This window comes from Micromys minutus, assembly GCF_963924665.1.
Source record: "Micromys minutus genome assembly, chromosome: 1".
In the NCBI taxonomy this organism is placed as follows: Eukaryota; Metazoa; Chordata; class Mammalia; order Rodentia; family Muridae; genus Micromys; species Micromys minutus.
In genome coordinates, this window is record NC_137969.1 from 63207530 (window position 1) to 63229996 (window position 22467).

At 45.9% G+C, this 22467-nt stretch overlaps 1 protein-coding gene across 9 annotated transcripts in view; it reads left to right on the plus strand.

Annotated features, from left to right (window-relative positions):
* The first annotated feature begins 4136 nt into the window (after positions 1-4136).
* PSEN2 (presenilin 2) overlaps positions 4137-22467 on the plus strand; it is a 34234-nt gene continuing 15903 nt past the window's right edge. For 2 of the 9 annotated variants that reach the window (XM_080926691.1, XM_080926692.1), the window contains exon 1: positions 18840-19032. In XM_080926691.1, coding sequence (XP_080782817.1) covers positions 18961-19032 — 72 coding nt within the window. In that variant the 5' untranslated portion in view covers positions 18840-18960. Of the gene's footprint in view, positions 4232-12301; positions 12359-12920; positions 13031-13504; positions 13646-13803; positions 13967-14372; positions 14509-15357; positions 15423-18839; positions 19033-22467 lie in introns of those variants that run through there. The other 7 variants (XM_080926693.1, XM_080926694.1, XM_080926695.1 and 4 more) reach the window with 7 other exon arrangements.

Genomic DNA, 22467 nt, shown 5'->3' on the forward strand with positions numbered 1-22467 from the left:
TAGGAGTGTCATTGTGGGCATGAATTTAAGACCCTCATCCTAACTGCCTGGAAACCAGGATTCTGCTAGCAACCTTCAGATGAAGATGTTGAACTCTCAGCTCTTCCTGCACCATGCCTGCCTGGATGCTGCCATGTTCCCATCTTGATGATAATGGACTGACCCTCTGAACCTGTCAGTCAGCCCCAATTCAATGAGAGTTTAATCTATAAGATCCTTCTAAGACTTGCCTTGGATGTGGTGTCTGTTCACGGTGGTAAAATCCTAACTAAGACAACAACCTTCTCAGCTCAACTGGCCCAGCACCAGTGTTTGTGTTCCAGGATGCTTATCTGACTTGCCGATGACCTCCAAGCACAATAGTGATGGCATAAAGAAGGCAGCAGTGTGCAAACAGGCAAGGCCAGATCAGCTCCGATACCAGGGGCCAATTCTGTATAGCTCACAAGAAGAGAAAGAGGGGGAGCACATGGCTCATGGATAGTCACATGACACTATGTCACCCATGGGTGCTGGCAACTGAGCCTGCATCCTCTGAAAGAGCAGCGAGTGCTTGTAACCACTGGGCCCTTTCTCCAGCCCCAGGGACAGGGAACTTAAGGAATTCACTTTAAAAAGTTCTAGAAGGGGACAGAGGTGATTGTGTCACAGAGGATAAACAGTGATAAATCTCATTTTGTGTGTGATTTGCTTAATTAAAAAGATAAAGAGTCGTCAGGCCTGGTGGTGCATACCTGGAATCTAAGCATTTGGGAAGTGGGAGAAGAAGGAGCAGGAAGGGGAGGGGGGGAGCCAATGAAGTCAATAAAGTGTAGAAAAAATGAATGTTGTTTATAGTGGAGTCATAAATAAACAAACTGCGAAAAGTGAGTCAGAATTGGATTGTAATTTAGGGACTGGACACAATTGTACATTCAGAAATGCCATGAAAAAAGTTACAAGAATATTTCTTTTACTATATCATAACGCAGTTTATGTGAACAAAAAGTCATTTGAATTTTTTTTAAAATAAAAGCACAGCTGAGAGACTTGATTTTTAGGCAAACTCAGAAAACATGAGCAGACGTGAGTAAAGAAAATCACAGGTTAGCAAACATACCTTAGCTCTGGAAGGAACATCCTGGTACCCTGGAGAGGCAAATCAGGGATGGAGGGATGTGTGTGAAGATGGAAGGAACTCAGCCCTGGAACCCAGGAGGATCTGTTCCTGTTTGTTCTGCCTACCTGCCTGTCTATTTGTTTGCCTATCTATCTATCTATCTATCTATCTATCTATCTATCTACCTACCTATCATCTATCTGTTCATCAATCTACCGTTCATCCATTTAATCTATATTAAAATATTTTATCTATTCTTTGAGAATTTTATACATGTATACAATGTATTTTGACCAAGTCCACTCCCCCACCACCACTACCCTAACTCCTGCCACCCCCTCACCCAACAGCATCCCCCTCCTAACTTCATTTTCTCTTCTAATTCTCTTCTCTCAGCTCTTGTTCTTAGTCCTCCGAGGTGGGGAGACGAGACCATTTTATTCCTTCTGCCCTGGGAGGTTCTTGTTAAACTGACTTGGTCAAATCTTTGCTAAACGCAGGCCTAATAAAGAAGTATGTATGTATGGGTGGCTCTAGAAGACTCAGGAGCCTGATGAAAGTTAGGCTAAGCCAAGAACCCTTGCCAATACCAACTAACCGAAGCACACTCACACCTCTGCTGGCAAAATGTCCCAAGAATCTGCAGTATGCTCTCTTTAACATTCCCACAGGTGACAAATCTTTGTCCTTTCTGAGGCAGATTGGAACATTTGGCCAGAAGTTAATCAGAACCAATCAGAACCAACTATTATGAAGTTGGAAAATGAAACTGATTCCCGCTCGTTGAGGTTATAAGTTGAGTCAGACAGCAATTTTAACAGAAGGAATCCAAAAGTGTACCAGGCACCATACCCCCTGGGCACCGCCCATCCCTGGACACCCCCACCCCGGGCACCGCCCATCCCTGGGCACCGCCCATCCCTGGACACCCCCACCCCGGGCACCGCCTATCCCGGGCACCGACCACTTCCTGGGCTCCGCCCCCTGCCCGCCCCCACTGATTAAACAGAGAACACAATAGACTGCTTGTTTGGAGAATTTTATCTCACATTCTTAGCATTCGCACAGCCCAGGTAATTCTGAAATCAGTTTGTGAGACTCTTCACCTTGTGCCAGAAACAGATGTTAAGCATGGGCACCAAAAGCTTCTGTATCGCTTAGATAAATAGCCCTCTAAGTCAGAGGGAACGCCTGCTGCAGAGACTTCCAACTACTCCCAGGCCTTATTTCTGGTGCCCATTAAAGCCATTCTCTCTCATCATTTTCCCCAGGGCGTCTATAATCCATGGACATCACTTTACGGGCATCACAAGATGGCCTGCGTCCCCGGAAAAGCACTTTCCTATTCTTCCGGCTGCTATCTGCTTTGCCTTCTTTCAAGCGTCTCAAAGTCTACACTTTGTTTTAACAATGAATTGTAAGACGAACCCCTTTCAAGTTGTAGCCATCACAATGAGGTCACTTAGTGAAAGAAGTGAGTTTAGGTGCCTTTTGTAGACGGTAGACTCCTTCCCAAGGGCTATGCGGTCAACTTTCTGATAAGCCGAGGAAGCAGGCAACCCGGAGGAACTGAAAGAAAAGAATAAAGTCTTTTTTGTATGTCCTTGAAAGCAAGCATTTTCTTCTCAGAGAGAGAGACAGAGAGAGACGCGCGCGCGCGCGCGCGCGCGCGCGCGCACACACACACACACACACACACACACACACACGTAAAATGTTAATGAAATATCATCTCCCAGATTCCTAGCTTGACAAAAACTCAAAAGCTCTTTTTCATCTTAGACTGCATGGGGGAGAGGAATAGAAGATAAACAAAACGATAAAATGAACACTTAAAATGTTTTTATTGGTCAAGTTTAAGATACCACATACTTACAGTGGAAAATAAAAAAGCAGAAAGACACCCTAACCCAGTAATGTCATACCACAATCCTGTCAGTGTTCTGGTTATCCCTGGAAGTCAGTCTCTCCAGGGATCGATGAGATAATGTCTTTCACATAGATTATGTCTAATGTCAAATGTCACATAAATGGGATTGTACTGTCTGCTTAGCTATTGGCGCTGAGACCTTACATACACTGCACCTGCCCCACCCCCAACCTGTGGATACTGGTTTCTGGTTTTGGGGGCTAGATTTTTTTTTTTACTGTGATATTTTTGAGATACATTCTTTTTTTATATCTTTCATATTAGAGTTCTAGGTCAGAGAGCACCCTTCCAATGACTAGGAGAGACAGACACAGAAATGAAGGCTCTGTTACTTGTAGGTACATGTTGTGCAGGAGAGAGTAGAGAAGGGAGGGGAGGAGTGGAGAAGAGAAAAGACAGGAGAGGGGAGGCTCAGAGAGGGGACAGATATCAAACAGGTATCTGATAAGGACGATCAATGGAAAAGGTTTGATCTTCACTTTTTTTGTTTGTATGTGTGTGCACATGCACACACACACACATATATGTGTGTACATAAGGCCATGGGACTATCTGTATGGGTTTTTTTTTCCTTAGTACTTTATATTGTCAACATTTACGTTTGGATTTATGAGATGGGGGACAAGATTCATTTTCCTTATACATTTATCCAGTCATTTCAGCACCATGTGTTAAGACTTCCCTAGGGCAGAAATAGCTCAACAGTTAAGAGCAGTGGCTACTCTTTTAGAGAACCTGGGTTCAATTGTCAGCACCAAAATGGCAGCTCACAACAGTCAGCAACTCCATTTCCTGGAGGTGTGCTGCCCTCTTCTGGCCTCCATAGGCACTGAATGCACATGGTACACAGAAATACAGGCGAAACACTAACGCACAAAAAGTGAACTCAAATCCATTTTTTAAAAAAAGACTTGCTTTTATCTATCAAATATTCTTAGCCTCTTTCTCAGAAAAGCAACTGGCTATCTCTACAATTTCTCTAGTCCTTTGTTGCCCAATACCTACTGCCCTCGATTAGCACAGCCTTTCCAACTATTGCAAAAACTGTTTTGACCATTGAGATACTTAATGTTCCTGTTCATTTTCTTTTTTTTTGAGATAGGGTCTCGATACACAGTCTTAGCTGGCCTGAAACTAGGTAGCTAAGCCAGGCTGGTCTCAATCCCACAGATTCACTGGTTTCTGCCTCCTGAGGACTTAAGGTACGTACCACCACACCTAGTGCTTGTTAAACATTTATAACTGACTTGTCAATTTCCACTAAAAATTGATTGGGACGATAATGAATTTATAGATAATTGACATTTTTCAATATTATGCATGGCATTTTAAAAATTAAGATCTATGCCTGAGAGAGAGAGAGAGAGAGAGAGAGAGAGAGAGAGAGAAGAGAGAGAGAGAATGTGTGTGTGTGTGACAGAGAGAGACAGAGAAACAGAGAGAAACAGAGAGACACACACACTCAGAGACACACAGAGACTGTTTTCAGCAAACCCTAAGAGGACTGCTATACTTCTTAACTTGTGGTTTTTTTCAACTTCTTTCCTTAATGCAAGATTTTGCTTCACACAGATAGAAGCTTTTCAGTTCAGGCCATGTACTAATAAGTAGTACTGCTACATCTTCTCAATGAATTCTCTCTCTTTGTAATCTAGTGGCTCACGTTGGGCAGCCACTGATTTGAGAGAGAATTCTATGCTTATCTGAGGGGGGTCTTTCCTCGGCAGCTGTCTTTGTTTTAACCCTGACTCTTGTCCTATTGTCGGGACATCCTGGCAGCCTCCAGCCACCTCTGTGGACCCAAGAGCCAACACAGCTCTGACCAGCAGTAGCCCCTCCCCACCTCAAGCTGCCACAGTCTGAACTCCCAGAGGAGAGCTGTAAAAAAGACCTTGACTCCCTTTCCCTGGAGTTAGATACTCTCCCGTTTCTTCCTGGCTTGGGTTGTTATAGGCTTCTTGGAAATGATAGGTTTTGAGATATTTTGTCCAGAGTTGATGTTGTCTGTGGAAGTATAGACGTAAACTACTCTGCCATTGCTAAGACTGTAAACCCCCTCAGTTATAGGAAGAATTTTATCTAGACCCAAGACTATGTTAAAATGAAACTACTTGCTTTTGGAAAAATGGGGAAGAGAGAGTAAAAGGCAGTGGCTTATGACACAGTCGCACCAACCCTGTATAAAAGTCTGAGAGTTGCAGGATATAGCAGTGGTTAGGGAGGGGCACTGGTTGATGGAATTTGTCCGGCATCAAGTCTCTGGCTTAGAATTGGTGGTAAGCACTCCTGGGGTCTATGGATTTGTGCCCAAAGATGAGTTCATTGGTTATACAACTCTCAGTGCTGCTTTGCAACCTAAATGTTCCTTGCTGTGTGAGGTAGCCACTCTCATTAGTTACTCCCATCTTCCTCTGAGCTGGAGAATAGATGTGTAATGTGGCAAGGCAGGATGGGAGCCATGCTGATGGGATGTCACAGCTCAGTTATCTGCATTCTCCACACTGGTGAGATCTCAGTTTCCTTTCTGTTGTTTCGAGTAAACACTCTGAAGACTTAGGAGAGGAGAGGGTTCATTTGCCTTCGACTTACAGGCATCGAGGGTGAGTCGGCAGAAACTGAAGGAGTTACCTGAAGAGAAAGTTATGGAGGGACGCTACAGCCAGACTACATCATGCTTAGGGCGTGGGGCTTCGAGCCCCACCCATCTGGTGCTGAAGATAGGGGTAGTCTGTGAAGCCTATGAGATTAGGCCTCCAGGAAAATCTAATCTGCCTTCAGAAGCCCTAAACTAGAGGCTGGGGAGGACACATCACTGTGTGTGAGAAGCCATTTGGTCCCTAAAACTAGGAGAAAGTAAAAATCCATAAATGGCACAATCCAGAGCGCTCCTAGGCTGGTGAATGCTTGCTTGTGTCAGGAGGATGGTACAGGGACAAAGGGGCTCACAGGCTCAGACCACGGCAGGCCTACTGCCCATCTTCATCTGGATGCTTCTCTCCATCCTGTGCAATCTTCTCTGTATTAAGCCAGGAGGCAACGTAGTGATCACTCTGTACTCAAACACTAGGAGGCCAGGGGAACCCCCAATTTGTACCTAAAAGGTGAAATTATCAAAGACTAGAAAATTGTCTCTGAAGGAGGGGAAAGTCTCAGGGGACCAAGCCCTTAATTTGTGAGATCTGCCCTAACTCCAGGAAGAACTGAATTTAAGTATAGACCGTCACAATTGCTGGTGTCTAGAAGGTCAGATAATTGGTTGTTAGTGTGAAATCCCCCCCCCCCCCCCCCGGCCAACACACATTTGGTGTCAAAATGTTCTGAGGAGAAGTGAGGCCTAGTGAAAGTCTAGTCACTGAAGACCTTGAGGGAGACAATGGTATACCGGTCACTTCCTCTCTCTCTTTGCTGCCAGGCCACCATGAGTAGAACAGGTTTCTTCTATCACATGCCTTGGCCCCGACGGTCTGTGTCACTGTAGGCTCAAGGGTAAGTGACTATAGACTCAAACTTCTGATGCCATGAACCTAAAAAAACCCAAAAAACAAAAAAACAAAAAAAAAAAAACCTGTCCTCCTTTGAAGTTAACCATCCCAGGCATTTTTCTCTCAGCCCCAGAGAGCTGATTAGCACATACAGAAAGTTTCCGTAGCCACAAGTCGCACAAGCCAAAGTGTCTGTGAAGGTCTTGATTTGTTTTAAAAGTAAACAGTTTGGAAATACAAACAGTCTGAGAACCGCTAGTTTAAATGGTAAGAGCAGAGTCCTCAGAAGAAAACAAACCCCTCCACAGAGAAATGAAATCGTCCAACTGTGTGGAGAAAATGATGTCCACGCAGGAAAGTGTGTAGACTTATGTTAAGGCGATACATGATTGGACGAGAGAGAGATAGGTGGAGAAAGGAAGTAGAGGCAGGAGAGAAAGGGATTCTGGAGACAATCAAGATGGAGCTGGAGAAGGAGGATCTAGATCCAGGTGGCCATAATTGGTGATAGGTAGATATGAATATTCTTTTTTAAAAAAGACATTTATTTATTCCTTTTCCAAATGTTACGGTAAATCCGGATGGAAGAATGGTTTTAGCAGTTAGATAAAAAATGTACAAATCTGGGCTTTGGTCATTAAAAGTTATTTACAACAATGGGAGGGGGGAAGACAACAGTAAGTTGTTTCACATTACAGACCTCCCTCCCGCCTGAAGCCTAATATTGCTTATCAGGTCGGAGACATGGTTGATGGTATGAATATTCTTAAGGGATTCTATAGGTCTTTTTGTCTCTTATGGAAGGACAGCTTGTATCTTTGTCCATTGGATGTAAGCTTATTGTGTAGAGGGTTTGAAAAACTACTGGACTTTGGACTAATGTTTGTACTGGGCAGTAGAGGAAAGGAACACACCACAGCGGTTGTATCCACCCGGGACAGAAACAACATGGGTGGTGGAGTGAACCGTGCATGAGTTCTTAAAGGTGCCCTGGAGTGCCAAGTGGTGTGGGGACCGAGTGTGTGTGCCAGCTTCGCACTAGAGCGATGTCTGCAAAGTGAGACTCAGAGGGGGGCGGCTGATAGAGGTATTAGCCATCCTTTTAATATTTACCGCAACAAAAGTGTCACCAGGTGAATGACTATGATCTTGCAGGTGATGGCTGCCAATGCCCAGATTTACTGGCAAAGTCTTGTCTATATATTAGACAAATTTCTCTAAAGTAGAATTGATTTTATCTATCTATCTATCTATCTATCTATCTATCTATCTATCTGTATATCTATGTATAAATGTGTGTATATGCATATTAACATATAAATATAATATAGATAGATGATATATGTGTATATGCATGTGTGTACATACATGTGCATGCACACACACACACACACACACACACACACACACACACGTAATTATAGGCAGAACTTAGTAGATTGACCTATAGAATCAGAAAAAGACAGGTAAACCAGTAGCTGCTTAGACAGAAAGCCTTCGAGCAGTCTCAACCCACAGCTTTAGGACAAGGTGGTCCAATATGTAGCCCTGGTCCAAGAGCTGGAAATGTCCCGATGAGCATCTCGTGCCTGTCCCCCATTCAAAGGCTGAAGAGGCAGATTTCCTTAGCACAGGAGCAAAAAACATACCTGTTCAAGAATAGGGAAGCATGCCTACACTTGAGCTTGCCCCTCTCTTTGCCTTTCTACTCCTTCTGGGCCCCCAACCTATTACACAATTCGATCCTCATTCAGGGCGGTTCTTCCCCGCACAGTTTGCAGACCCATATGTTAATCATCTCTGGAAATGCCATAGAAGTCGCATCCCAGAATTATGCTTTGTAGATATCCCAAGTGTCACTCAGGGCAGTGAGGTGAATAACCAACATTAGCCATCATACCCTAGCAAGGAAAGACTTGCTTTAGAGTATCTGCCTCATGACTGATGATACACCTAGGGATGCATGGCTAATGTCTGTCTAGAGGCCAGGGGTTCCTGGTAGCATGGCTCCGTTTTCTGGAGCCCTCCTGACTTAGTTTCATTTCGGTGAAGAGACACCATGACCATGGCAACTCTATTTTGGGACTGGCTTACAGGTTCAGAGGTTTAGTCTATTATGGTCATGGTAGGACGCATGGCAGCGTGCAGGCAGCCATGGTACTGGAGAAGGAGCTGAGAGTTCTACATCTTGATCCACAGGTAGCAAAGAAACTGTCTTCCATAGTCAGGAAGAGGCTCTGTCACACTCACCAGACTTGAGCATATATATTCTGCCCGCTTGTATTCTAATGCTAACTGGGATCCCCAAAACTGTTTGCACAAGAGGGTCTGCATGTGGTTTCTGGGAACCTGCCCCCAGTTAATTCTGATTGGTAAATAAACATGCCAGCAGCCAATAGCTGCTGGAGAGGAGAGACAGAGGTGGGATTTAGGGTTCCTGAGCTTGGGATCCCCCAAAAGGAAAGAGGAGACACCGTGCCTCAGAAGTGTGCAGGACAGAGGTTACCATGATGCCTTAGGAGTGTGTGCAGGAGAGAAGAACAGATAGCGGCCATGGAAGGGCAAGAACATGCAGGAGGGAGAACCAGAGCCACCACGTAAAGAACGCGGCCCAGAAGGTTCCGCAATTGGGTCAAGAGCAGCCAAGATGGAACATAGAAATTCGTTAAGTAGTAACTCAGAGTTATCAGTGAGGGGTGGGTTCTAACAACACAGAGATGAGGCACATGCCCAGTTACTGTGCTGCTTAAGGCATATTAAATATAAAGGTTGGGCGTGTGTCTTTCATATGGGAACATAAACCATTGAGGCAGGAAACGACCCCATAATGGGGTTTATTAATTCTTTGTGCTATATATATGAGACCTCCAAGCCCTGCCTCGACAGTGACACACTTCCTCTAACAAGGCCATACCTCCTCCAATAAGGCCACTCCTCTTAATAGTGCCACTTCTCATGGGTCAAACATATTCAAACCACCAGTCTCAGGAGTCTCTACTGAGACTATTCTGACACAGAATGTGGCTCCCTGTGACTCAAAAAGCAACTAACTCCTTTAGGCAACATAATGTCCACCACTTCTAGAACCCATTTGCTCATCTGTTCTTCTACCTCATGAGAAGCAAGGCTTCCAACTTCACCCCCCCCCCCCAAATCCTCATGTAATAAAATTCTCAACAAGAGGCTAAGGCCAAAGGACCATGAGTTCGAGACCAGTCTTGGCAACATGATGAGCCCCATATAGTATTCTCAAAAGAATAAGAAAATTAGGGCCGGAGAGATGGCTCAGTGGTTAAGAGCACTGACTGCTCTTCCAGAGGTCCTGAGTTCAAATCCCAGTAACCACATGGTGGCTCACAACTATGTGTAATGGAATTTGATGCCCTTTTCTGGTGTGTCTTAAGAGAGCAACAATGTACTCGCATATGTAAAATAAATTAATAAATCTTTTAAAAAAAGAATAAGAAAATTACCTAAAGGGGTATTACAGAAAAAAAAAACCCACAAAACAAAAAGACGAACACACAGATTATAAATATGTAACTAAACCTTTTATAAAAGTCCAACAAAAAAAATACTGTCCATAACCCAAAATGCTAAATGTTAAATGTTCAGCCCAGATCAGACTAGCTGAGGCTATATTGCAGTAGTAGATAACTGCCCAGTCTCTGGGACTTATTTTTTTACTTACATTCTGCAAATGCTGAAGTCTCGGTGGTTTTGTCCCTTCAAAGTTGCTGGGCTGAAATCCAAACCCTCAAGGTTATTGGTTAAGAGGTGGAGCCTTTGGGCAGTGATTAGGCCACAGGAACACAGGTCTCATGGATGAGATCAAGAAGAAGGAGATTTCAGACCAAGGTCTACTGATTCTGTGCTGTCTGCGTGTAGACATCACAGGACACCATATGAGATTGCCTATAAACTAGAACACAAGTCCTCTCTGGACAAGAAGCCTGCTAAGGTCTTGGTCTTGGGCTGCCCAGCCTCCAGAACAATGAAAAAACAAATTTCTATTGTTATAAGTTACCTGCCTCTGGTGGTTTGTTATAGCAGCCCAAACAGACTGAGACAGTGGTCCGTGTGTTAGTTGTGAGTCCTGTTCAATAAAGAAGCCTCCGTTACGGCCCAGTTGGGCTTTTCCAAGTGTGGTGAGCATCCCCCAAGGTCCAGAACCTCTGGCCACCACTTACACGTGGGGCCGTTGCCGCCATTGATAAGGGTCACCTGTGCTGGACAGAGAAGAATGGTGCTCTACTGGGGGAGGAGAGTAGACTTTGAAGAGAGCTCTGATCTGAAGTTCAGTGTTAGGCAGAACAAATGAAACCCATACCACCTCAAACTGAGAAGAAAGGGAGAGGAAGGAAACAATTGCTGTTTGTTCAGCATCCACGCTGCCCCCTCCACCCTCTGCACTCCCATTTCTCTTTAACTTGCTGTGCTCCTCAGAAGGGTCTCACACTGTCTTTTCACAGAGGAGGAAACTGAGGCCCAGAAAGGATAAGGAACTTCGATGGATAGGCAGAAGGGAAAGATTTTGGACCTCCATCCCATGATTCCATGCGCTGACCTCTGTACCATGATTCCACTGATTCCATGCTATCTGCCAGGTGGAACCCGATTTCTCAATTGTGCTAAGAAAAAAAAGGATATTGAGCTAAGTCTACAGAGACACAGTAGACTGGTGGCTGACAGGGTCAGGGAGAGGGGTAGAAAACAAACTTTTAAATTGTGCAACTGCCTTTTAATTTTTGAGCAATGAGCTGTTTTACAACCATGCAAGCCAGATCTGAACACATTGAATTCACTAAATACCTTAAATTAAAATGTCTACTTTTTTTTATCCGGGGATGGTGATGAAGACGGGGTCTCTACATAGCTCTAGCTGTCCTGAAACTCACTCTGTAAACCAGGCTGGCCTTGAACTCAGAGATCTGCCTGTTTCTGCCTTTCCAGTGCTGGGATTAAAGTGTGCACCACTACTGACTGCCCAGCTGTATTTTTTTATTTTAAAGACAAGATCTAATGTGTCCCAGGTTAGCCTCGAACCTGCTATGTAGCTAAGGATGACCTTGGATTTCTAGTGACAGGATTATGCACCCGTGCATACACCAGAATTGAGTATTGAACTCAGGGCTTCCTGCAGACTAGGCAAGCACTCTGTTGAACTACATCCCCGGCCCTACAATGACAATTTTATTTTATATGAATTTCACAGTAATTAAAGGAGAAAAAAAATGCTACTGAGATAATTGACAACTGTGGCAAATGGTTGACAATTTCAACTCACTCCACAGACCCCAGATCCTGCCCTGAGGTGGATTCCTAGATCTCAATGCAATTTTATCCCGGTTCATATTTACCCAGAGCTCCCCATGTCGCCGAAGCACTCTAAAAAAATCAATGAGGAGAATGCTCACTATGTTAGCTTACTTTAGACTCCATTTTAAAGTGCATGAAACCCGAGGGAGGGGCAGCAGAGGCTCCTAAAATCACAAACCAAATACACACGCCTTGTCCCCCTGGCGCTGCCAGGCCCCTAAGAAAAGGTACTACTCAACTTCAAATTTCAGTGTCAACATGATGCCGGGACTTCCAGGACAAGACACAGAGAAGGCCTGGACCTTGTGCACCCAGTGTTTTTCAGTAAACCCGCAAATACGCAAGTGCGCTGGGGAACCTGGCACCGCCCAAGGGACGGATCAGGGGCGGAGCCAGGGAAGTGGGCGGGTCGCTACCGGGGGCGTGTCCGGGGCGCGGGCGAACCGGGGCAGTGGGCGGGGCCGGCGCTAGCCGGGAAGAAGCGCTCCGCCCGCGGCGTAAACTCTACCCTGTGCCGCGGCGGAGCAGGTGAGCGGAGGGCGGGGGCTGGGTGCGGCCGGGTACCTGTCACGGATCGCGGGTAGCCGGCAGCATGGAGAGCCCGGATGCAGTGAGGCCCTTCGTGCGCACGTCCCTGACCGCTGCTTCCGTTGCCCTCTTGGGGCACCAGGGTCTGGGCTCCAGGCTGCGGCCCCAACGGCGATCTCGGCCTCTGCGGCCGGCGGAGGGTCGAGGAGAAAGTGCAAGGCAGGCGGCAGTGCGGCCGGCCCAGAACTGGGGCTTGGAAAGGAGCCTAGGGAACAGCTCTGGGCCTCTGGTCGCGTCCGAGTGCCCTCGCGTCCCCTTCCTGCCTCCAGAGCCCCAGGCGCGGAGTGAGGTGTTACAGGGCCAGTGCACGTGGGTCTCACAGCTGTTTTCACCAGGCATTGTGGTCCCTGCTACCCGGGACCTGACCTGGTCTACCTGGGCTCTGCTACAGATGCTATAGGGAGTGAGGACTTTTTCCTGTGTGAGGAGCTGAGCGCCCGACAGGGCCTGAGACTGGCATTCTGTTACCAGCGGTGATTGGTGTTTTGTAAATCTCTTAAAGCAGTAGGGAGACGCCCAGAATCAAGCCTTTGAAGCTGAAGGAACTGAAAGCAAGCCACTGAATTATACTGATGAAGAAACTGCGCCTAGGGCTGAGGATGGAGCTCTGTGGTAGAGTGTTTGCCAAGGGGAGGGAAGAAGGGTGAGGAGAAAACTCTCAGAACTAAAAAAGTGCGGTTGCCCAAGGTCTCCTGTAAGATACAGTGGAGCCAGGCTTACAGCCTGCCGCCTGGGCCTCTATTTCTGCTCTCCAGACCTAAGTCCTTTGCCAGTTAGATGAAATAAATATCCTAGCACCTCTGCTCAGGTATTCGCCTTTAAAGGTATAAACGGTTGGGAAATGACTGCATTTATTTACAGATGGAGGATTAGAGAGCCTCTAAATCAGCAGAAGACCAATTTAACTCAGAACGGATAGCCGTCCCTAGAATAGTCTCTTGGAGACAGAGAGACTCCATCATTGAGACTAGGTGCACCTGATGTATATATAGCCCCACCGTGGATATCTGAGCCTCGCAGGCCTTCAGCCAAGTCTTCTGACAGTAATTAAAGGTTCTGTGTAAGTTGCCTCAAGTTTCCCTTTAGGTGTGGATGGCTCTGTGGGAGCCGGAGCAACAGTACCAGATCCCGTGTTTTCCATTGCTGAAGGGGCCAGCATCCTGACTTCAGCCTAGAGGTGACCATCCGGGTACATTCCTTAGCTCTCAGGACAGCGGCTAGAATCAGGTTGGCAGGGAGAGAGTGAAGGGTGGCAGAGGTGCAGGATGGGAAGAAGGCTGGTAGAGAATGGGTGTGGAAGTGCAGACTGAGCTGGAAGCTGTGCCAGGCTTGGAGAACTATCTCCTACTATGTTGACATGCCCCATGCCTATGCCCCAAATATAGGTTGTACATCCATTCGTATGTGGAAGTGAGTATTTCTGCTATCTGAGAAGGTGAGGCAGACTTGGAGGAGGAATGTTGCTGCCGCTCTGTTGTCCTGGGGCAGCATCTAGCCATACCCCGTCCAGTGGGCCTTCTTCTGTGGTGACTACTGCACAGTTTTCATGTAAGAGTCTCTCTCCAGGCTTGGCCTCTCTGGGTTGTTGGTGATAATAACCATGTGACATGCCCTTGTGATAGGAGTTGGACATTCATGATAAAAAAAAAAGGCCATTTTGTCCATTGGTTATCTCAGTTATTATAAAAATGTAGTAATGGGGCCAGAGAGATGGCTCAGCAGTTAAGAGCACTGGCTTCACTTCCAGAGGACCCATGTTCAACATGGAGACCCATGACTGTTTGTAACTTCAATTCTAGGAGAGCCTCTTTTTAACTCTGGATACCAGGCACAAATGTGCTGCACAGACATATCTGCTAAACAGCCATACATACAGACAAAATACCTATACACATAAAATACAATTTAATTTTTTAAAAGAACTTAATGTGATTGCTCATGTCTATAATTCTAGTACATAATCACTGAAGCAAGAGAACTTCTGTGAATTCAAGACAAGCCTGGGCTGTGGAGGGAGTTTTAGGCCAATTTGAGCTACATCGTGAGACACTGCCTCAAAAACAAACCAACCAACCAACCACACAACAACTGTAAGTCACCAAACAGAGCTAAAGGGACACTGAGACAGTTATTATGAGCCCTTTAAGGTTGGGAACCTGAGTTCTGGGGTGTGGGTGTTAGGGATGGGGGCCCAGCTGCCCAGCTGTGGCTCTATATCTTGTCAAGCACAGGCTTTGGACATTGCTACAAGTATTGTCTGTAACTTTGGAGTTGTACACCGGCCTCCTCAGTCACCGCTTAACCGTGTCCAAACCTTTCTGTGAGGTCTCCGTTAAGAACTTCCTGAGAACCTGGGAGAGAAAAAAAATTGTTTTGTATTTTGAGACAGGGTTTTGCTGCGTGGCCCTGGTTGGTTCGGTACTCTGAATGTAGTCAAGGAAGGCCTTAAATTAATGGCAGTCTTCCTGCCTCAACTTCTCTCTCTCAGTGCTTTGATTCTGGACAAGTGCCATCTCTCCAGCTTAACATCCCCCCCCCAAAAAAAATCCCAAACTGCAAGGCAGGTAGATCTCTGAGTTAAAGGCCAACCCCAAATCCCTGTGATGCCAATACTTGGGGGTAGAGAGGCTGGAAGAGCTGAAGTTTAATGTCTTCCTGGCTGTAGTAGTGAGTTTTCTCATTACAAAACCAAAACCAAAATGGAAAAAGAAAAAAAAAAGAAAAAAAAAAAAAAAAAAAACCAAACCCAAAACTAAGTCATCTTGGCTATAGAAAAAAAAAAAAAAAAACAAAAAACAAACCCCAAACAAAAACTAAAATGGGGGTGGGATAAGGAGAGAAGTAACCATCAACTCTGTGTGCTGTGTTCCTGGGTGTGTGTGTCACATGGATCTTTCTAACAAAAACCTCTGTGTCTGTATTTTGGCTGTTTCTTTAAGGTTGGGCCTCTGATCAGCTGGGACCCTGAAGGCAGCAAAGGTTTCTACCCCTGTTCCCACCTGTTGTGAGTTGTGGCCTCTGGGGAGTGGTGTGGATCCACATGCAGTCTCGGCTTGGGCTTAGGGATGGTACTGCTGCCACCAGAACACTTTGGAGAAGGAAAAGTCCTCAGGAAAGATAAGGCCTCCTTGAGAGACAGCTCTCTGTGGCCTCCCCCTTGACTGAGAGAACAGGTTGCTTGTTTTGTTCATTTTTTTTGCAGATGAAGGAAATGTAGAGGCTACAACCTTCCTGTCACACCTCAGCCAGAAACTTCCTCATGTTTTTACAAATCAAGTAATACTTATTAAAACCAAAACAAAACAAAAACATGTTTTCAAAAGACACCCTTCCCCCCAGCCTGGGAATAACTGCTTTGGGTCTGCTGCAGGTATTTCAGGGGTTGGGGTCCGGTCGTTGGAGGTGTGAGGCTGTTACCCCTCTCACCTTCTGGACCTGAGTTGAATAGTTTTGGTGTACCACAGGCCCAAAGCTGAAGGCCCAACTGACCCTGGACTAGGTTATAAAGCTGAAGCAAAGTAAACCACCTTTTTTTCTTTTTTTAGATGTAAATTGTATTTTAGGTATTTGTTTTAGTAACAGAAAGCTACCTGACACATCTTGGGAAATTAGATTTGGTAGGTGTGACAAGTCATTGAAAATGTCTGTATTTCTTTTATTAGCCCCATATTGGAACTCTTTTCTACTTGTCTTTTGAACTTAACTAGAGAATCAGTACCCTATTGCCTTCCCTCATTGCTAAGAGTTGGCAGGTCCACCTCTGGGCCTCACAAAACTCCAGGAGTGGGTCTCAGAGCCCCTGGGTCTGGAGACGGGAGAGTGTAAGATACCTTATTAAGGATTTTGAGCCGGCATGATCTGGGAGTGGTCGGGGGCCATTTCTAGATACATCCGTGTCCATAGCAAAGATACATGTCATCTAAATGTGTGAAGACACTCTCAGAGAGCCAGAGGGTGTGGGTATGGTTGTGGTGGTTGCCTGTTCTCTGCAGGAACCTAGTGGTCCTGATTGGACGGGAGATGACATTGTTCTGTGGACAGTTGAGAGAAACCTGTAAACTGGCTCTCATCTCACTTCATCCCCAGCTACCCTGGGCTTTGGTTTCCTGAACTATGAAATGGCAGGCCAACTAATGGCTCTTAAGGTATTCAATCCAGTTTTGACATCATCTTAGGGACGTGCCCTTTCCTTTGACAAAATGTTCCCATTGTCAGGCTGAGGCTGGACAGAAACAGGATCCCCCTGGGGCCTGGCCTTTGTACTAGTTGTGAGTCTGGTGGCTTAGCAGTTCTCTACCTTCCAAAGAAGGGCACCTGTTGGCTTTGTTAATCCCCTCTCAGTGCCCGCTCCTCTCTCCAAAATAGCCACTGTGGCTAGATGCTTTGCACCTGTTTTCCTAATCTTTCAAGGCAACCTATCCTGCTGTTCAGAGAGGAGGAAACAGCTCCTGGCACCTTGCATGGCTAGAAGCTGTCCAGGAAGTTCATGTCACTCTAGTCTATGCGACTACTGGTTGCTGTGTCTTATTTAAAATTATTCTGCATCTGGTGGTGGTGGTGTACCCCTTTAATCCTAGCACTTGGGAGACAGAGACAGGCAGATCTCAGAGTTCGAGGCCAGCCTGGTCTACAGAGCAAATTCCAGGACAGCCGAGACTACACAGTGAGACCCTGTCTCAAAAAAAAAAAAAAAAAAAAAAAAGGAAAAAAATTCTAGTGTTTACTTGAGGGTGACTTGCTAGAGGCACTCTCTCTCTGTCTCTTCCCCCTAACTACCAGTCTCACAGGCTACCTACTTCCTGAGATGAGGAAAATTGGCCCAACCCAGGTACTTCATGAGAGAAATCAGTAATGAAGTTAATCCAGACCATATGCCACTTGAGGGTCTGGGGTCTGGCTCTCTAACTCCAGCTCTGCCTGAGGTCTCCCAAAATCCAGTAGAACCATTCAGCAAGCGCCAGTAGACCAGCCCAATACATGCATGGTCAAGCGCTAAGGGTTAGAGGTAGGTCTGGAATCTGTGAGAAGTCAGGGTGTTGCCTGGTTGGGGGAAGCCCTTCCCCAGTATAGGGGAAGACCAAGGCTGGGACTTTCCAGGGGTCATGGGAATGCCGGGAAGTAGCCATGTGACCACAGAAGGTGACCTTTTGAGTGATAAAGACATTGTTCTGTTGGCCTTTTGGAAAAGTGTCAGGGAGTCCCAACCTTTCTGCAGATGGACGTGTTTGTGGCCCAGAGTTTCCAGTTCACTATTAGAGTATTATTTTCCACGAGGTGCTAGAATTTTCTGTGGCATTCCAAAATCTCTTTCCTGCCAGGGCCACTGATTTTAAATACTTGGGCAAACCTTTGCTCCTCTCTACTGTTGAAAAGCAGGTTTGAGAAAAATTGGGTCACCCGGTTTCCTTGATAATTGTAGGAGCCGGTTGGGGAACTTTTTAGTTGAGCCAATCAACATTTGATTAGCTGTAGTAAAAGTTGGCAGAGGGTAGGTACTTGGTCCCTCAGCCACAGTGCCGGTGCCGCCAGGGCTTCCAGAACAATCTGTCCTCTGCACTCGATCCACATTTCCCTGTCAGCCCCTCTGTGCTTTCCGTGGACTCTGGGGATGTAGACCTGCTTGTCTGACGTCAGCAATGGCAAGGCTCCACGCCCATCACTGCCTGTGCTGAGTCAGGCTCCCCCAGGACCTCCTTGCATCGCTCTGATGCAGACAGGGTTGTTCTCTAAGGATTTTACTGCTCTCAGGCTGAAGAGCAGACACAGAAGCCTTGCAGACCGGCCCTTAGGGGTTCTAAAGGGAGCGGAAGAAGCATCTGTTTATTCAGGGCTTTGGAAAACATGTCATTGGCTTGCTGTTTTCTCACTTGTTTCCCCAGGCCGAGCAGGCGATTCTGCAGGGGAAGGAAACCCTGTGTGTTGATGCCTACTGTTTTCCTTTTACAGACCAGTGGCTCCTGAGGCACAGTGGCACGGGCCTTTAATCCCAGCACTCTGGAGGCAGAAGGCTGAATTCCAGGCGAGCTTGGTTTACCCATCCAGCTCCAGACTAATCAGGGTTACTTAGTGAGACTTTATCTCAAAGGAAAAAAAAATCAGTAGATTGAAGATGCAACCCATATTGTTTATTAAAAACGATGAGTGAGGACAGGAAGCTGGAGCTGTAACTCCATAAAGTACTTGCCTAGCATGCATATTGATTATTAAAAACGGGGGTGGGGAGGAGGAAGCTGGAGCTGTAACTCCATAAAGTACTTGCCTAGCATGCATATTGATTATTAAAAACGGGGGTGGGGAGGAGGAAGCTGGAGCTGTAACTCTATAAAGTACTTGCCTAGCATGCATATTGATTATTAAAAACGGGGGTGGGGAGGAGGAAGCTGGAGCTATAACTCTATAAAGTGCTTCCCTAGCATGTATATTGATTATTAAAAATGATGGGTGAGGACAGGAAGCTGGAGATGTAACTCTATAAAGTACTTGTCTAGCATGCAGGTCCTGGACTGTACCCCTAGTGCAGCATGAACTGGATGTAGTGATATATGCCTGTGATCCAAGCACTTGGGAAGCGGAGGCAGAAGGATCAGAAGTTCAAAGCCATCCTTAGCTACATAGTAAGTTAGAAGTCAAGCAGGGATACATGAAACCCTGTCTGAAAATAAATAAAATTGAGAAATGCAGAAAAAGACAAAGCCAAAAAATTTACCTACAACCTACCCACAAAACCAATTTTAAGATAATAACCTTGAATAGTTTGTAACAGTTTTACCAGTTTGTGTGTGTGTGTGTGTGTGTGTGTGTAAAATTCAGATGTTTTTAAGAATATTTACATTCGTCTCATCTGGGTTGTGGATGGTGGCAATCTGAGACAGGAAGATTGTTAGTGCTCAAGTTTGAGGGCATATTAAGACTCAATCAAAAGACAAAAAGAAAATGTACACTGTTTGAAACACTATTTTTGGGAAACTGATTTTTATTCTCTGGGATCATGAATCTCATTTAAAAGGCACTCAACAAACAAAATCATGTAATATTGAAAATACCTTATGTCTTCTTTATAAATATGTATATATTTTTGCTATGACAAAAAAGAATATTTACATTCTATTCTATTTAACATTACTTAACTGTTACTAAGTATTCTTTGAAGTAAGACTCTGGTACTCCTGTAAGAGTCTTCATCGGATGGATGAATACCAAATCCTGTGTAAACTGTGTTTTGTTTTGGTTTAGTTTCTGAACATACATATTTATGATAAGTTTAATTTATAAATTTGGCACAGCAAAAGATTAATAACAACAAACCAACAATTAAAACAATATACTGTCGTGAAAGCTATTTAAAACTTAGGGATTGATTACTCTGGAATTTTCCATTTCATGTTCTTGACCCCGGACAACTATGACCACAGGAAGCAGAATTGCAGATAAGCTGGAGAGGGAGTTCCCGGACTAGAGAAGAGGGTTAGAAATTTCAGTCATTTTAACTTTTTATGATAACAAATAACTATAGCACATATTTTTGTATGAATGTTTTTTCTTAGATAAAATTCCAAGATGGAGCATTTCCATATCTAAAAGATCTGAAACTTTGCATAGCTTTGGGGTTCTATACATATATTTTATCATATTTAACCCCACCCTCCCATCCCCGTGCATCAGATGCCCAGATCTTCCAGCCCTCTTTTTCCATGGGTGTTGTTTGGAGACTTTGCTAGTCTGAGAAGCTCTCACCCCTCTCTTCCCACTTGCTGTCTGACCAGGTCCCATGTCTAGGTCTAAGGGCTATACAGTTTACACCTTCGTCCCTACAGTCATGGGAGTAGGAAGTACTGGGTAAGAGACTCCCTTGCCTTCCTGAGTAAGACCCAACCCAGGGAGGCCATGGGTGTGTGTGTGTGTGTGTGTGTGTGTGTGTGTGTGTGTGTAGGGACACCATCTCAAGATGCATTGCCCACACGCTAGGCTAGAATGGAGTTTAGGGATCCACATTTTCAATTTACAGCTATGATAGTTAACTGTGAACTTGACAGAATCTACAGTCGCCTAAGAGATGAGCCTCTGGGAATCATCTTGATTTTGTCAACTGGGGTGTGGAGACAGGCTCATCGTGGGTAGCGCAGTTCCCTCGACTGTGGTCTGCTCGACCTGATCAGCAGTACCCATTCCTCACCTTCTGCTTCCTTAGCTGTTGATGAGATGTGACTGACAGCTGCTTCAAGCTCCTCCCACTGGGATGCGCCTGGAAAATGGGCTGAGAGCCAGAATAAGCTCTTGAATTGTGTTGTCGGAGTACTCATCACAACAGCTGAGATGGTAGCCTACCCAGCGTAGTGTTGAAGAGACAGCAACAGAATACCCAGACTTAAGGCTAAGATTGGTGTGGGCCGTGGATGAAACCCAAGGCCTCGGGTGTGCCAGGTTCTGCCACCCAAGCATATCCCTGATCTCGATATCTGTGGGAAGAGAATTCACTGTTGCTGGAAGGGATGGTGAAGTGTGTATTTAAGATATGACAGCCAGTTCTCAAAGAGGAAGGGGACCTTACGGTCTTATAGACCCTGCCTGGCTAAGAATTTCTTCATGTATCATGGCAAGTTGGCTTTTGAAGCTGTGTACCCTTAAACTGAGCTCTCTCATATAGATAGACTCTTGGTTCCAAAGCCTGGGCCTCCGGGCACAGAACTACTTCTGAGCACTGGGCTCAGCTGAGCTTTCAGAATGCCAAGTATTAGGGCAGTCGACCCACCATCTAGGACAATGCTCTGCTGTGTGCAGCCTCGATAAAAGGGCATTGCTCTCTGTCCTCCTGGGCTGATTTAAGCTCCCTTCCCCTTGGTCAGACACCCAGACCATACCCTGGGATGGTCTACCTGACCAGATCCCTGATCTCATCATCATTCTGAGGCAAGATTGTGTTCTATAACCATCCTGTTCATAATACTTGAAGAGTTTCCTCTTTCCAGAATGTTCTGTGTCCGTCCCTCTCAGCACTTATACCTTTCTGACCCCACTGCCTGCCCTTCTCAGTCCTCGAGACCCAAGATACCGTGTTCTGAGAGCTGCCCATTGTTTGCCCTGAACTTGGATAGTGCGTGGTCCTCACCACCTTGCTCTGTGCTTGTGCTATTCTGCAGCTGTCTTCCCACTCGTAATGTCTGGTGGACCCCGAGAAATAGCTTCTTGGGGCTCTGGGCTCTGTGAGGGCAGAGGGTACCTTTATAGTAGGTCCAGTCAGGTAAACAAAGGCAGGCACTGTACCATCCCTATAATGACAGATTGAGGGAAGTCCTTATGGAAGTTATCCAGGCCATGGCCAGAAAGGCTGTCTTCAGAGTAGCAGCCACAGGCCCTGCCTTGGTGAAGAGACCCTGTCTAATCACCTGAAGATCACATGAATTCTAAGAGTGACAAATCTGGAGACAAGCTTTCGACAAAGAGCAGGCCTGTTCCTAACCCAGTAACACAAAGCTCAACTCTGAGGTGATGTGGCTGGTAGTGGCGGTGTCTGTCCAGATGTGGGGACAGTCAGATCCTCTCAAAGGTTGTGCCTGAACTCAAAACTTGGGGAACTGGAGCTTTACTGGGTACCACAGGAGGTTGCTGTGTCAGAGTATACTGGGAGCCATGCAGAAGTCCTGTGTAGCGGAAGGGGGGAGGCAGGTCCCCCCATTCCTCAGCGTGGGTACTTCCAAGGCTCATCTCCCCCTACTGGCTGGGTGCCTCCTGGACTTAGCTGCCACATTTGAACTGAAGACTCCACCCCACACTCAGGTACCCCTAAATGGTATCCCATTTTCAACCCACAGACACTCTGTGAATCTCTGGATCACATTCAGGCTTCCTTGGTAACATCCTTTTCTTCATCTTGGTCTAGCCTGGCCAGTATCTTAAGTTTTTTTCCTTTATTCTGTTCTCTGTGTTAGCTCCTCCCACCAAGCATGTGTTCTGTTTAGGCTAACCCCCACTGGGACACTCTTCCCCCAATCTCCCCACCCCCTGCATTCCCTCAGGACATCTCCCTGATCAGGACACTTCCTCTTGACCTC